General features: G+C 31.5%; 1 protein-coding gene across 1 annotated transcript; it reads left to right on the top strand.

Moving 5' to 3' along the window:
* The first annotated feature begins 1,134 nt into the window (after positions 1-1,134).
* Positions 1,135-13,972, top strand: LOC133191330 (C-C chemokine receptor type 1-like). The gene is made up of 2 exons (XM_061327073.1): positions 1,135-1,285; positions 11,902-13,972. The coding sequence occupies exons 1-2, from the start codon at positions 1,196-1,198 to the stop codon at positions 13,018-13,020; spliced, it is 1,209 nt and encodes a 402-aa protein (XP_061183057.1). The 5' UTR covers positions 1,135-1,195; the 3' UTR covers positions 13,021-13,972.
* The last annotated feature ends 1,954 nt before the right edge of the window (positions 13,973-15,926 follow it).

Here is a 15,926-nt window from a genome sequence, read left to right on the forward strand (position 1 = left end):
AATAATATCCTTTAATGTGACAAAAATTGTAAAGTTATAATGATGGCAAAAAGGAAGAAATCTGAACATCATAGGAATTCTACAATTTCTTTATAATTTAGAGATTTGATATACAGTGCATGCATTATTTAAAACCAAAATAAGTCCAAAATTAAAATATGAACCAATCCATGCATCCATTTGTTTGTTTGTAGCATGTGTCCTTAAATAAAGATTTAATATTTCAAAGTTTTCGTTTGATCTTAGTTCGGATTCACTTTGATTTTCTTCCGATAACTTTCTGTTAAGAACGTCATGTTAGTAATTAGTCTCTGAATGATATTAATACTTCTTGTTTTGAAAGATTTCAGAACTGTATGATATCAACCAGTCCACTGGTATATATATATATAATATTGAACCTACTTGGGTGGTTAAACAAGGATATCGTATTGACGGTCGTTTACTTAAATATACGCAGAACATATGACAGCCACATATGTTTATTAAAACAAGCATAACAGGATTATCTTTAATTATCACATCTTTCCATGACTCTTGATATAATTTTAATCCTCAGGAACTGTAGAATTAGTATTAAAACACCTTTTTTGAAAGATTAAAAATAGGGCTTAATTGAAACAAAAACTGAACTTAAAGAATGAACCCTAAAATTAAATTAAGAAATGAGCATGAATTTTCTTCCACTATACATTTGTTCACTTAGATTATCATTTGAAATACTATGTTTATTCCATGACTTCAATACTTTTTCTATTGTTCTAATGAAAATAACCAAATGCATTAATAAGGAGAAATAAAGTGTTCAGTATAAAAAAAATTAATTATTATTATTTCTTTTGTAGTTTTCAATGTCTCATCGAGTTAGATATCTGTAGTATTACTAATAAGTGAAATTGTAAACAGTATTTTAATCAATGTTAAGAAGCATTACCGAAAATAACAAAATACGTCAACAAAAGAGGAAATGGATTTCATATCTATAGCACTCGTTGTTCCGTCTCCCTATTAAAGACCGCGTCTTTTACGCCTCGGTTTTCATTATTGTAAGCTGCTGGCGAGTAGTGGATTATAGAAGGGGGAATAACTCCATTGATATTAACTACATTGATTTCTTTGACTGTCTATAAAATCCGTGTTCTGTCATCACTGAAATCAATTCTGTCTCTGAGACTTGATTGTCAGCGATAGGACCATGAATTTGTCCGATTTATCCGGTATCAATGAGCCTGGTGGAGATTTGCTGACAATGTTACTGAAGAAATTCACCTCCAGTAGACTGAATGTAAGTAATGACTTTCAATGTTTCTAGAATTTTATTTTATTTTTAGCTTTACTATTTCCTTCACGTGATGTTCCTCTAATATTCAATTCATGTTATCTTTAGTATTTAAATTCATTTTGAAATTTTTTTTTCTTGTGAGTAAATTAGAATTGAGAAAGAAATAGTTGAATCTTTTTATGTATAAACTTCAACAATAAAACCTTGTAATATTATTTTCAAGTCAAAGAATCTAATTCAACAAATTCAACAAACATTCAAATTGACATTAAATGTATTTTTTAAAATTTTGTTTGTTTGTTTGTTTGTTTGTTTCTTTATGAGATCAATGTTCGTTACCTTCATCTTTTTCAATTCCTTTTGATTAATTTACAAATTAACATACATGTATATATTGAAACTTGATTCACTACATATGTCTACCGCTATACACATAATTGAATACCATTTTATCAATTTCAGTGTAGGTTTCTTCAGGTAAAATAGGACAAGATATACCAAACACTTAACTTTAAACACATATTATGGTAGTATATAAAAATCAAATGTATTATAAAAGACAAAAACAGAACTATTAAGATTAGTAATTCACTATCTCTCCCGTGAATATTAACTCGCTGTAAAAAGTGTGAGTCCTTATTCATTCATTTTATTCCATAATTTAAAATTTGATGGAAGAATTAAGGGCGCGTATTGTCTTGGTGTATAATTTATAAATGCACAGGGAAAAAAAAGCGAGGGAAAAACATCTTGTATAAGTAAATATATATACAAATGTGTGTTACTCAGTAAGAGTAATAAATAAATGGACATTTTTAGGGAAATAACCTTTGTTGGATTCAAAGTCACTGAGAAATATATCCAAATGTAAAGGACCTTGGAGAAGCTATTCTGTTCATCATTTGAGAATTTATTTGCAATACAAAACCTACTAAATGATCATCAGGACCAGTATTAGCGGGGTATGGGCAATACAATGCAGTAAAACACCAGTCCACTTCCGACAATTATTGGAATATTTTCATCTTATCTTTTTTTTCCTCTTGTGCGATATAAAAACTTATAGGATAATTAGGCATATAGGAAGTAAAGGATGGTTTAAGATGCTTTAAAGAATACTGTGAAAGTAAAAAAAGTACATATTATATATAGTCAACATCGCTAATGAATAGAATCATGTTATTAATATAGTTTCAGATTTATAACAGGTATGAAAAAATAAAGTGTTTTCTCTTTTAATGTAAATACATATGTATTCAAATGATCAGGTATTGATTTTAATCATATTTTTGTGTGATTTCATCTACTAATTTCTTTTCATGTTATGTTTCCTGTGTTTTTTTCCTGGTTGCAGAATATTTTTAAACATTTTTTGAGTTAGAGACATGAAATAATATGAATTTTAATGTGAGTTGCATTGAAAAAGACCTAATTCTGAGTATATTCTTAAGATATTGCTTATTATTTATTTATTTATTTTTAATCAAATATGCGATAGATATTTCAATCTGTATATGACTTTAAATGCTGTATAATACTGTGTATTGTATAAGTAGCAGTGCGGTTTTATATACTTACACATTTTATCCTGAAGATAGGCACCGGGTAGAGTATACCAGCTATAAATCGGTAAATCTATTCAAATGATGTATGTTCTATAAATTAACTGTGTGCCCTGAATGTTTTCAATATCAATTCCGAGTTAGTAAATCCTGAACGTTTATCTAATCGAACACTCTCTATACGTGAGCAGAGTAATATCGTGAGAGGCCGTTTAGCACAGATTACGGTGTTGAATTCTCTTAATTGCTGTAAGATTTTTAAGATTCTGTTAATTTATTCGCTGTATGTGATACTAACTAAGAAGACAGAAAAGGGGGCCTAGATAAACACTTTATTAAAGAAGACAATTTATTTATGCATTTAATAAATGTCTAATTTAAGAAATTCCTGTCCTAAGAATTGAAATGGTGCTCCGTCTTCGAAAGAAGCGGATATTTGAAGATTAAATTCTTGTAAATCATGAAGAAAGAAAGAAGAAAAGAAATAAATGAACTGAATGTCGCTTGCATCACCCGTCGACTTAGTTAATCAGCTCATTGATTATGTTTGTACATAAATACGCAGTATGCATCTAAAAAATCTTTTTAAATAAATAATTATATATGTGAAAGAAATATGACAAGTGAAGAGAAATCAAGGAGAGGAGACAGAGCTATAATTGTTTTAGAATGAACATATAGGATACTACTTTTTTAGCATTTTGTCCCTTTTTGGATTGACATAAGTTTTAAATAATTGCCCACGTAATCTTTTCTTAACGTCATTAAAACTTTATATTCAATCGTAAATAATGAAAGTTATCAGCCATTACAGCATTATAACATCGTTAAAAATGGCATCCAAATTTCTACTGGTATCCGATATTTTGGTTTTCGAAAAGTGGAGAGTATTTTTTTTAATTTGGGAGATAATGTATTGATGAATTATTTTAATTTCAATTGATATTTGTATTGAAATTGGTTTAAAAGTTCTTTTTTATAGAGTTTTCTAGGCAATATAAATGAATGGAAAGAAATCAAAAATAGCAAATTTAGAAATCCCTAATTTTTACCTATTTGGATGAGGTCAATGCTTAAAAACAACCAACAATATTGTAATATATACACATTTATACCGGCAGAGGGACATCTTCATGCTATTAACAGTAAACTAACGTTAAAGTTACTTACATCGACTTAAACCAAGCACATCACAAAACTGACGAATAAATATTTGAAATCAGCTTCCATGTAATTCTTGACGAATTGTATTGAACTAGAGTAGCGAAGATGTCGCAGATCTTCGTGCGGAATATCGCTAGATTCAAACAATGATGTTAATTACGGAAGCAGCTCATATGTAACCTCATTTTACAGATGCCGCCTTGTTAGATTTAAAATGGAAGCGGAAGTGACGAAAAAGGACGTAGATTAACAGACAACTTTATTAATTTTTTTCTGTTCTTGTTGTTGATGAATCTCTGTTTAGGGTTTAATGGTAGTATTATTAATGAATCTAGAACACACTGTCATCTTGGACTCCTTTTCCAAAATGATGCCAAATGGTCATCTCATATAAATAATTTATATGAAAAAGCTTGTTCTCGGCTAAATCTTTTAAGAATGTTGAAACATTTGCTAGATAGGAGTGCATTGATAAAAGTCTATTTTGCTTTTATTCGACCCATTTTAGAATATGGTAGCAATGTCTGGGATAATTGCTCACAGGAACTTTCAAATCTTTTAGAAAATATTCAAGTAGAAGCAGCCCGAATAATAACAGGACTTAGGAAAAATTCATCCAGAAATGCTCTGTATTTAGAATTAGGTTGGGAACCATTAAATAATAGAAGGGAAAGACAAAAACTCTTGTTATTTTATAAAATTGTGTATGGTATAGCCCCTCTCTATTTGCAAGAAATGGTCCTACCTTTTATGCCACCAAATCATGGTTACAATCTTAGGAATATTGGTAATTTTAATTTTGTTATACCTCAAGCAAGGACAGTGTCATATTTCAACAGTTTTCTGCCTTCTACTATACAATTATGGAACAATTTACCATTAGAAACAAAATGTATTGAATCTTATTCAAGTTTCAAGAATATCTTAAAGAAACCTACTATAGACAAAATAAAGAATGTCAAGATCTTTAATCATGGTAATCGCAAGGAAAACATTATACATTGTCAACTACGTAATGAATCTAGTAATCTAAATGCTCACCTGTATAATCAGTATTTAAGTGAAATGGCATCTTGTACTAAGTGCAGATATCCCAATGAGGATAACTATCATTTTTTCTTAGAATGCCCTGCCTATAATAATCAGAGAATGACACTTTTTGACAGTCTTCAGAGTATAATAGATTTAGAAACCCTCTCTCCTGATCAAATTTTGAATACTTTGCTATTTGGTGATAGGCAATTACCTGATAAAACTAACTGTTCAATTTTTGAAGCAGTCCAACTATACATCAAGTTTTCAAAGCGATTTTGATATTATTTCATATTTAAGTTTTAATATTAATTTCCTAATATTTTTGATATTTATACTTATTTCAAATCTCAGCATTTCCATGTATATATATTGTATTTTTCTCTTGGATATTTGTCTTTTGCATTTTCATTTTTTTTTTATTATTATTATCCAGTGTTTTTGCTTGTTCCAGATTTATTTATTTGTTATTATTAATATTATTTTCTTTGCTTTTTTTTCCTTGCATATTTGTCTTTTGCACTTCATTTGTTTACTTATTCTATTTTGTTGTTTGTTTGCACTCTTTTATTTTTTTTCATTATATTGTATACTGAGTATACATGCTAAGTAATAACTTTTGTGAATCTATTAATCTATCTCTCCTTTTTTTCCCATTTCTAGTTAACAAAAGAATTTAATGTAACTTATTATGAATTATTTCATCATGATTGTAAATCATTGTCAATTCTTAACATTTGTAACCTTGACCTTCTTGGAGAGGACTTATATAGGCCATGCCTGATGTCCAATCCAATTATGTAAACTGACTTTACATAATAAAATACTGATTAAATTAAAATTAATCTCTGTTTAGTACAGTTCGTATTTTATTATACGTATTTTGAGAAAGATTCTTTTGAGGTTTTATTTGTGTCTTTCTTGAATAATTCTGTATCGGAATAAAAAAAAATTTCTCCGACAAGTCGGCAATTGTATTCGAGCAATACCAATTGAATACTTGACGAAGAGAAAGATAGTGGACAAATAGTACAAATGTAATGTAAATATGTGTATATTTAATAAATATAAGATATTTCATGAATTCATTTAATATAACTAATACAAATAGACGTGTGTTATCAAATCGAAATATATCAACATGAACAATGAAAAGATGTATCCATCAATTTATCCAAATTTTTAAAACTGTATCTAAATCCAAACATAACCACATTTTTCACTTTTTCACACGTTCAGCTTGAAAAGTCTTTCATTTCGAAACATTCGAAGAATTAAAAAGTTAAAGGAATTCGCCGGGTAACTTGCACAATTTATGGAACCCACATTTAAAAAAGCAAACATCTATCAAAGATAAGAATTTTCATCCCTTTATTATCTCCATGCAAAATTAAAAATAAAAACAGCTACAAGTATCGCTTTAGGTTATCGATTTCAAAAATCTGAAAGTTTGATGTACAGAATAATTAAATAGCCTGCTGATTTAAATCTAGAATAAAAAAGACAAATTAATCGACTCCATCTTTGTCTTCTCTGTGAAATACATTCAAATCACTTGATTTACATCCATGTAAAACTCGATTATTTTAAGGTTGTATTTTTTAATTCTTGGAAGCCTAATAGCAAATGACAGTTGATTTGGGGAAAGTTATTCTTGCTCATTTTGGGAATGACTGATTAGTTGGTAGAAAGAGTAATCGTTATTTCCGGCACAATATTAGCCTGATTTCCCGCCTGAATCGTACATATCAAAATTACTTCAATCGCCAGAAAAAAGAAAAAAAAGAACGAGTCACTTGTTGGGGCATGCATATACCAGTCCATCTCTTTAAAAGGTCAAAATTTCCCCAGTGATTTTGCAAACATGATGTCGGAATGACCGGGAGAAATCTTCGTTTATCACTTTTCAACACTTCCAGCAGTCTTAAGTGATCTCCTGACGATATTTAAACTTTAATTTACTAAAACCTCCCTCCTTAATGGCTCATAAGATGTCTTTATAATGGGACTAAAATCAAGTCAAACAGCTAACTGAATTGGAACCTTCGTGACAAAAAAGTAATTGAACAGAAAACGAGTTCGCCAACTTTAGTACATAAAAGCTTAAAGTCCAATGTTTTGCAAAAAAATTAACGGTGAATGCCAAAAGCTTTATATTTAATCTACCGTCATGAAATTCCTGTAAGCAACGAAAGGTCATCACTACTTGCAGAATAATTAAATATGATTAAAAATTGTGTTTATAAAAATAAAATTCAATGGAATTCAGTGAGAAAAACCAATTAGGATACACATTTTAGCTAAACATATATAGTAACCCTCTGTTAGAATAGAAATTTAAAACCAAGTTCCTTATCATCTTGACAATAGTTTTACAACTGCAGCCATCCTATCAAATAATTTAATTAAACTGATTAAATTAATTAATTAAATAAATCAAATTTAGGATCTTGTCAACCATATAAATAAATTACATTTCATGTTTATATGGAAAAAATCAATAATGTTAAAACGAGCACATGTCAATCTTAATTACTTTCTTGTAAGCTATTTTAAAAAGACTTTGTAAGAATCAATTTTTTAGACAAATTGTAAAATATTCTTTAAAAATTCTTGGGTCAGTATATTAAGTAGACATGTCGTAATTATAATTTAAAGTGTATGAGAAAAAATGGGAAAGTATAATTTCTTGATCTTCACTTCGTATCGCATATATTATTAAAAAAAAATGATAACAATCTACGACAGATTTCTTCATCTTGTGTGCAAATAAAGATCTCAGGGCCTTAAAATACTGTATATCACTTAATTTTCGCGAAATCTTATATTCGCGAGATTGTTACTTTGCACTATATAAATAAGATTGCCGTTTTAAACTTACAATTTACATGCGTCAGATGAAACTCAACAGAGATATATTTAAGTGTTGGGTGTTCTACAAAAATATACTGCGTGCTCTGCAGGTATTCATTATAAATTTTAAGTGTGTAAATCCTGAACAATTTCGTAGACTTCATAGACGCAAATTCTTAACACATGTAATTATTCTGAAGTCTGGAATATGATAATGTAAGAATGTGTTATACGCAGATTGCCGCCTGGTTGTTCTCATTCATCGTTACAGACTATTACAGAATAATTGCTCCGAATTGCTTTAAAATGTTTGTTTTTGTAAAAGCTTGTTTGTTGTATGTAATATTAGTAAAAAGGAGAGAAATTAAATATTTTATTCTAAAAAGTATTTACTCTATGTATCCAATCAAACTGAAATTAAAGAAGGACTCCTCCCTAAAAATGATATGATGCTCTGTCTTCAGAAGAAGAGTGTACATTACCTCCCTTTACAAGGTGACTGGAATCAAAATTCAATTTAATGAATCGCGTATAGCTCGCATCAGCAGTCAACAATATTGAAGGATTCATATAACTTGTTAATTGTGTACTTGTTTAATTATGTTACTGAAACTTAAATGAATTAATAGATAAATTTAAGTTATTTTAAGCAGAAAATATTGCGTGAAACTGTTACTCAATTGACTGGAAAAAATAAATAATCAAGTAACACAAACTGCTCTCTTAATTTTTGATGATGTATAGATAAACAAATGTACATGTAATCAAAAACCGTAAGAATTCATTTACTAAAACTCCTGAATTCAATTAAGGAAAGTTTTGAAGTTTTGTGTGAGTTATTGGTGTGTAAATCACACAGACTTGTCACATAGGCATATTTCATGAAGCGCGCTAGCGCTTCATGAAAAATATGCCTACGTACAAGTCTGTGTGATTTACACACCAATAATTCACACTAAACTTAAAAACATTCCTTATATTTACATTTTACAAGTTTTAAAGCACCAATAATATACTCAATATTTGAATTTCTTGCTGCCCTATATCGTTACATTTTTATTTACGTCTCTGTAGCCTCATTGTGACGTCACTTAAGCGCGAGTTTCACCGTGAATATTTCTACGCGTGAGTATACACAAAAATGACTTTCAAGTCAATTTCACAGTTGGCTTAGTAGAAAAACACAGCAAATGTAAATATTTGAATTTATCTTGTATTTTTTATGTACTAAAAAAGAGATCATTGCAAAGAAATATGCAAACATTCTGATAAATATAAATCGGAGAGATTTATTTTTGAACAATCTCCACAATCAAATTACAAATTATTGCCTCAATCAGATATTTCAAATTGAAAACAAGAATATAGACACAACATAGACGAATAAACAATATTTGACATCAGCTTCTGTGTAATTCTTGATGAACACTTGAATTAGAGTAGCGTAGATATCGCAGATCTTCGTGCAAGATAAGCAATCCTAAGCCTTAGATCCAGACATGATATAACTCTAGAAGCGGCTCACGTGACCCTATCTTACACATACCTCTTTATTGTAAGTGTTGACAGAGATTTAAAAACAAAGAGGGAGTGACGGATAGAAAATAGTTTATCAGAAACTTTATTAATTGGTTTTTTTATCTCTCTTTAGTACAATTTGTGTTTTATTTTAAGTGTTTTCTATAAGATTTCTCTTACGTGATATACGTGGTTTTGTGGATGGGTCTGTGATTGTTTAGAATGATAAATATACCACAATATTTCACCCCGACAAGTAGGTTTCTGTTTTTGAACAAAAAAGATATGCTCACAAATAGATGTGTGTTATAAAATATAAATAAACCAACAACAATGAAATATTTGTCAATTTTTTTCATTCTTTGCGATTTTAAAAGCGTCGATTCATTCTAAAGGATTTATTTTTTCAATCTTTGTCACTTTATCTCTTATCAATTTCCTAAATCGTAAATAAAAGGAGAATGCACACAAAACTGTAATGTTTCATAAATCCACAATTTCTGTTCCGTTGATTTCAAATTGATTTAATCTGATAATTAAAACTCGCTAAGATTTCATTTTTAAAAGTAAATATCTAGAAAAGATATCAATCGTCACTTTTCTCTCCTTGTGACAAGTATTTATCATTAATCATCGATTTCATCTGAGTCCGAGTTCATTTAGAAGATGGTTCAAGCAATATAAAGACTTTAAGAAATTCTGAAATAATGTACTGTAGATCACTTAATTTTTGCTGTACCTTATTTTCGCGATTTTTCGCGATGGTATTTAGAAGCGAGACATACGCATGCGATATTTTTTTTTACGAAATTCTGTCATTGCTCCATATAATTTTCAATAATACCAATATACAATGTACGCTAGAATGAAATTTTCGCGAGCAGACAGTCTCGAATAATTACGCGAAAATAAAGTTCTCGCAATAAAAAAGTTATTTACATTTATACATATAGTATGTACATGGATACCCATTTCAATTCTAGTATTCTATGTGGATTGTCAATTTTAATTCGGCTGAAATCGTTTATTTTAAAAAAGAGGGGGAAATATTATTTGTGTGAAAATTTGCCATTACAAGTACATACCAGTACATAGTAGTGAAATTGTTGGTGTTTATTGAACTAGTTTTGGTTTTGGTTAAGGTTGTTTTGATGAATGAAAATTGTTATAAATAAAAAGAAAATAACAACCTTGAGATTAGAATTAGGAACTATATTTAAAATTCTGTTCAAAAAGTCAAATTAAGATCTGAAAAATACTGTGTACAATGAATACAACTGGCAAGTTAAGATTTAGGTCAATTCGAATCAAATATTATTGGTGAGGCAGATAAATGTCTGAAAATTGTTTACTTTATAAAAGTGATTTCTCAAATCAAGGATGAAAATAATTAAATTTAGATACAAACTTTATCTTTATAAATTTAAAATCGACTTGAATCATCTCCCACCTTCCTATTTTCATCAATTTTCATATTCAAACACTGATGGTCACACATGACTCACACCATGTCCACGTATTTCTTAATTATTTAAAATTGTATTTTACAATTCTAAAAACCTTATAACAAATGACCACTGCTTTAGGAAGAAAAAAGTATTCTTGTTCATTTTGCAAATGACTAATTTTTAACTACGCGAGATTCAGTAGGAAAAGTAATCGTTATTTCCGGTACATTATTAGCCTGATTTCCCGCGCGATTTGAACATGTCTAAATGAGTTCAAAAGCCAAAAAAGACAATAACGAGTCGGTAACCAGTATACGGCGCGTGACAGTCCGTATCTTTAAAGGACAATATTTCCCAAGTGATTCTGAAAACTTGTTGTCAAAATGACCGGGAGAATCAATCGTTTACCATCTTTCAACAGCCGCCTTAGGAGATCTAAAGGTCATACTTAAACCCGAGTTTACTAATAACACTCTCCTTAATTGCTCGTTCAGTGTCTTTTTATAATGCTTCCGGAAAACTTGGAGACTAAAACCAAGTCAAACAACTGTCTAAATTGGAACCTCCGTGACAAAAAAAAATAATCCAACAGAAAACGAATTTGTCAGCTTTAATACATAAAAGCTGAAACTCCTAAGTTCGATAAGAAATTAAATTGTAAAAACTGCACGCAAGTTTCAAATAGCTATATATTTACTGCCACAATTTCTGATTAGCAATTAATGGCTCGATCGCGAGCCACTAGCAAGATGATTTATAATATAAAATAATTGCGATTTTAGGAGTAAACTTCAACAGCAAAATATAATAACATATGTATCTATTTAAAACAAAATGATCCCATTTTAATAAATGAAAGAAAATGTTAGTCCATTAGATAAAAAGTGCTAAACTTTCATCTAAAACAGGATTTAAGGGATAGTCGTTCTATGAGTTTTAAATATGTAGATGACCAACTCTCTCTCTCTCTCTCTCTCTCTCTCTCTCTCTCTCTCTCTAAATTAAAGACATATTATGATGAGAAATCTTTCATAAATTTCAGGAAACCAAGGAACCTTGCTATCTAGTTAATGATTCGTATAACAACTGCAGGCCCATTGTGGAACAAACTCACTCACCAACAGTTGGCGAGGAAATATTTACATACATGACGCCATTCATATTCGTCATTGGGATTTTCGGAAACATCCTATCCTTGAGAGTCTTCATGACCAAAAATATGCGGAAACTCTCGGCAAGTTTATATCTTGCTTCTCTATCTACTGCAGATCTTATGTCGCTTATATTTTACGTCTTAATTGAGTGGGTGAAACGAGCAATTTCGTACACTCCTGGAGTCCTTACGGCCCCATTCTTAGAACAAAATGGCATATGTCAAATTTTGATTTACCTCCAATATATATCCCGATTTTTGTCGTCCTGGATCATTGTATGTTTTACTTTTGAGCGATACATTGGAGTGTGCCATACGCTGAAAAGGAAAACATTTTGTGACATGCATTCAACCAGAAAAATCGTGTCGTCAGTGATCACCCTCGCTTTGGTGCTTTGTCTATATAAACCATGCTTGACAGCTTCCATCGAGGTAGGCCCTAACAAGGTCAAAGTCTGCACGACTGAGCCAACTTACAAGGACGTTAGTTTCGTTCTAGATTGCATCTTTGTTATGTCCATCATATTTCTCCCTTTCGTTATCATAACTGTCTTGAATACCATGATAATCCGTACGTTGTATATTCGGAATAAGCATCACAGAGAGTGCAAGGTAATCACTGAGGAAAGCATCATACGACTAGAGTTCACCATCATCCTGATAGCAATTTCCATCTGTTTCATTGCATTTAATACCCCTTACACCGCCATCTGGAGTAAACAACACTTGCTTGCCAAACTTCTGAAGACAACAAACACGGACGACTTACTTAAAGACGATCACGATGGATCAGAACTGACTTGGAACATAAATGTCATGTTCATCACCAGAACAATTTTCTACATGAACTACTGCGTGAACTTTTTTCTTTACTGTCTCACGGGAGCCTACTTCAGAAAGGAGCTGAGAATGTTGTTCATGTACAAAAGCAAGAGCTATCAGAATCAATATCACCGCTGTTCCGTACATAACACGTCCTCTAGCCCTACACCTCAGTCATGTCTCTAAAGGAAAATAGGGTGGGTATTCCAAATCCACAAAGAGAAAGTAGTTCTCATCAACCCTAGCTTAAGCAAAGAGTTCGCTTCCCTCATTCACATTGGAACAGAGGGTTTTATTCCCAACCCACATTGAAATAGAGACTATTCTTCCGACATCTACATTGGAACTGAAGATTCATATTCTCCAAACCACAATGATACGGAGGATACAAAATTCCTACCAACTGGGTACCTGATACAGAGGGTCCAAATCCCATCACCAACACTGATACAGAGGGTACAAAATCCCAACCAACATGGATACATAGGGTCCAGAAAACCCCACCAACAGTTTCAGAGGATACAACCTCCCTCCCCCATCACCATCACTGATACAGAGTGTACAAATCCCTAATAAACACTGGACAAAAATTCCATATGTGCCACGCACATCAGGTCGATATGCGCCATCTTCACAGAAAGAGGTCAAACATCACGCACAAACAGTGGGCTAACGTCACACCTGTGTCGAGGTTCCCAACATTTGTGTCCCAAACTATCTAGAACTATCCTTTGTCTACTATTACAATTACACTTCTTCAACTCTCCAACTCCTATCGTTATAGGATCAGAATGATGTCATTCACACCTTACGTCACGAGGATACACGACCCATACGTCAATGCTTCCTGCTATCGAATTTTGACATCAAATAAACGATATACTGTTTTCTTGTAATTGTGTGAAAAATAAATGTATAGAAGAGTACAGGGAAACATTACATTATGTACACAGATGTATGAAGAACAAGCGACTAACCTTTAGCCTAATTATTGCTGTCTGTCAGTCATTTCATTCCCAGAAATCTTCACATATTATCCCCAGTATGGTGCAGTTTGTTGTTTTGAATATTGCTTGACAATACATTGTAACTGGAGCAGTCTGTGGATATTTTTTTTATTGTGCTTCTATTTCTTTTAATTGAGGAAAGTAAAATGATATGTTAAAAGCTTGATAAAAGAATAAAGCAATGATATTGTTTGCTGGGTTTTTTTTCTGCAGATAAAAATTATTATATCATCACTTGAACATGTTAAATTGGTATCACTGTTCCCGTGGAATGTTCTATACATTCAGCGAATGTCAAATTATTTAAAACTGGTAGCACAACAGTAACTTTGTTATTTACACATTGTATTTATCATCATTTCTAAAAGGAATAGAACAATTTGCAGATTAACCAAACATAAAATGGCGGACAAGTCAAAAAATCATGCAGTTTGTTCGTCCTCATCAACTGAAGTACTCTCTCTCTCTCTCTCTCTCTCTCGCGCGCGCGTGCAACCACATTGTAAATTGTAAAACTTCATTATATGTGATTAATGTTCAAAACATTTTAATAAAACGAACCAGGAAGAATCTTAGCAATTAAAAAGTAAGGAGTTCAGTTTAGTTTGTGTCATCTGACGCTATGCTGCACTTGTACCTCCAGACAACTGGACTTTTCCGATGTATATTTCATAAATACATGTATTTTTTGTATCAGAACCTAATGATGCACCATTCATGTGGCTTATAAACTGATCTTTACGTTGAAAAATATAAGGGGAATTGAGTGAATATTATTTCCTCTTCCATTCAGTTTTTAACAGTGTTCTTGAGTACCTCGCATATCTCACGCCTATATATTCACAGTGTTAGGAAATCTGAAATATTTCCAGGATAATTGCACTTTGTTGTTATCTACAGAGACCATGTAATCCTTAGTCAGATTATCTTGATAATTAAGGTAGAGGACAAATAATGCCAGAGGGTTGGGGAAAATAAAAAAAAATAAACGTCTCACTTTTGAGTTTCTTTTCAATCCAGTATGTTACTTACATTTCAATGTGTTAATTTGCAAAAGTTTCGCCTCTCTTACAAAAAGTGAGAGCTGAATAGGTTTTATTAGAGCCAGGTTCTTGATCCTTAGGGAAAGCAATCTGAAGCTACGCACACCGAATGATCTGCGACTGGAGAGCTTAATAATAAATGGGACCTCCGGGCATCGAGTGATACCAGTAAAATTGTTCATCTCACGACCCTCCAAATCTATTGAGTATGAAAAAATTCACAAAAATTTTAAAGGGGAGAGAAAGGGAAAAATAGGAATGGTGAAACACTTAATAATATCAACGATGATCGCGTGTATCCCATTCATTTGGAGTATTAGGTTTGTTCTATTGAAGAAAATTATATATAAATAAAAACCGTTGTATCATGACAATCTCTCTGCATTCCATCATTGTAAACACGACAAAACACAATCCCTGGATCTGCCCCCAATCAGCAACGCCGCTGCCGAGTTTGTATAATGAAATTATCCAGAAATTATTGGAATGGTTAGGTTCTTGAAGTTTGCACTCTGCCGCGATCTTTCTGTGGGTCTGGCTAATTAGAGACACAGCATCCCCGAGCAAACAGAACGTCAGTACGCTCAAGGATTGTGAAGATAGAGATTTAGATAGACCGAGGCTTAAGGAGCGGAGTAGCAAACCTTCCAAAGGGGAATAACCACTCCAATTGTTTGGAATATGCTTGAATTATGCATTTGTTTCTATGCTGGCATATTGTGTGTAATTAACTATCTCTGACACTTGGATTTTAGTGTGCTGTTGAATATTACACCAAAAGACACATAATTCTTTGACAATATAATCTTAGGGGGCGGATCAGCTGGAAGACCACCTTTCCCTATCTAAAAAGTTAAATATCCGAAACCTACACTCCAGTGTACTGAAGTCCATTTTGGACCTATCAAAAATATTTTCGAATTCGATATAACGAATTATCGAATTTGTTGTAACGAATTTAATTCGTTATAACAATTTCTTTGATTTCGTTATAACGAATTTGATCTGTTATGACAAATTTATTTAATTTGTTAAAACGAAT

Source organism: Saccostrea echinata, unplaced genomic scaffold (assembly GCF_033153115.1).
Source record: "Saccostrea echinata isolate AGI-Se365-2 ecotype Australia unplaced genomic scaffold, CSIRO_AGI_Sech_v1 ptg000023l, whole genome shotgun sequence".
Classification (NCBI taxonomy): Eukaryota; Metazoa; Mollusca; class Bivalvia; order Ostreida; family Ostreidae; genus Saccostrea; species Saccostrea echinata.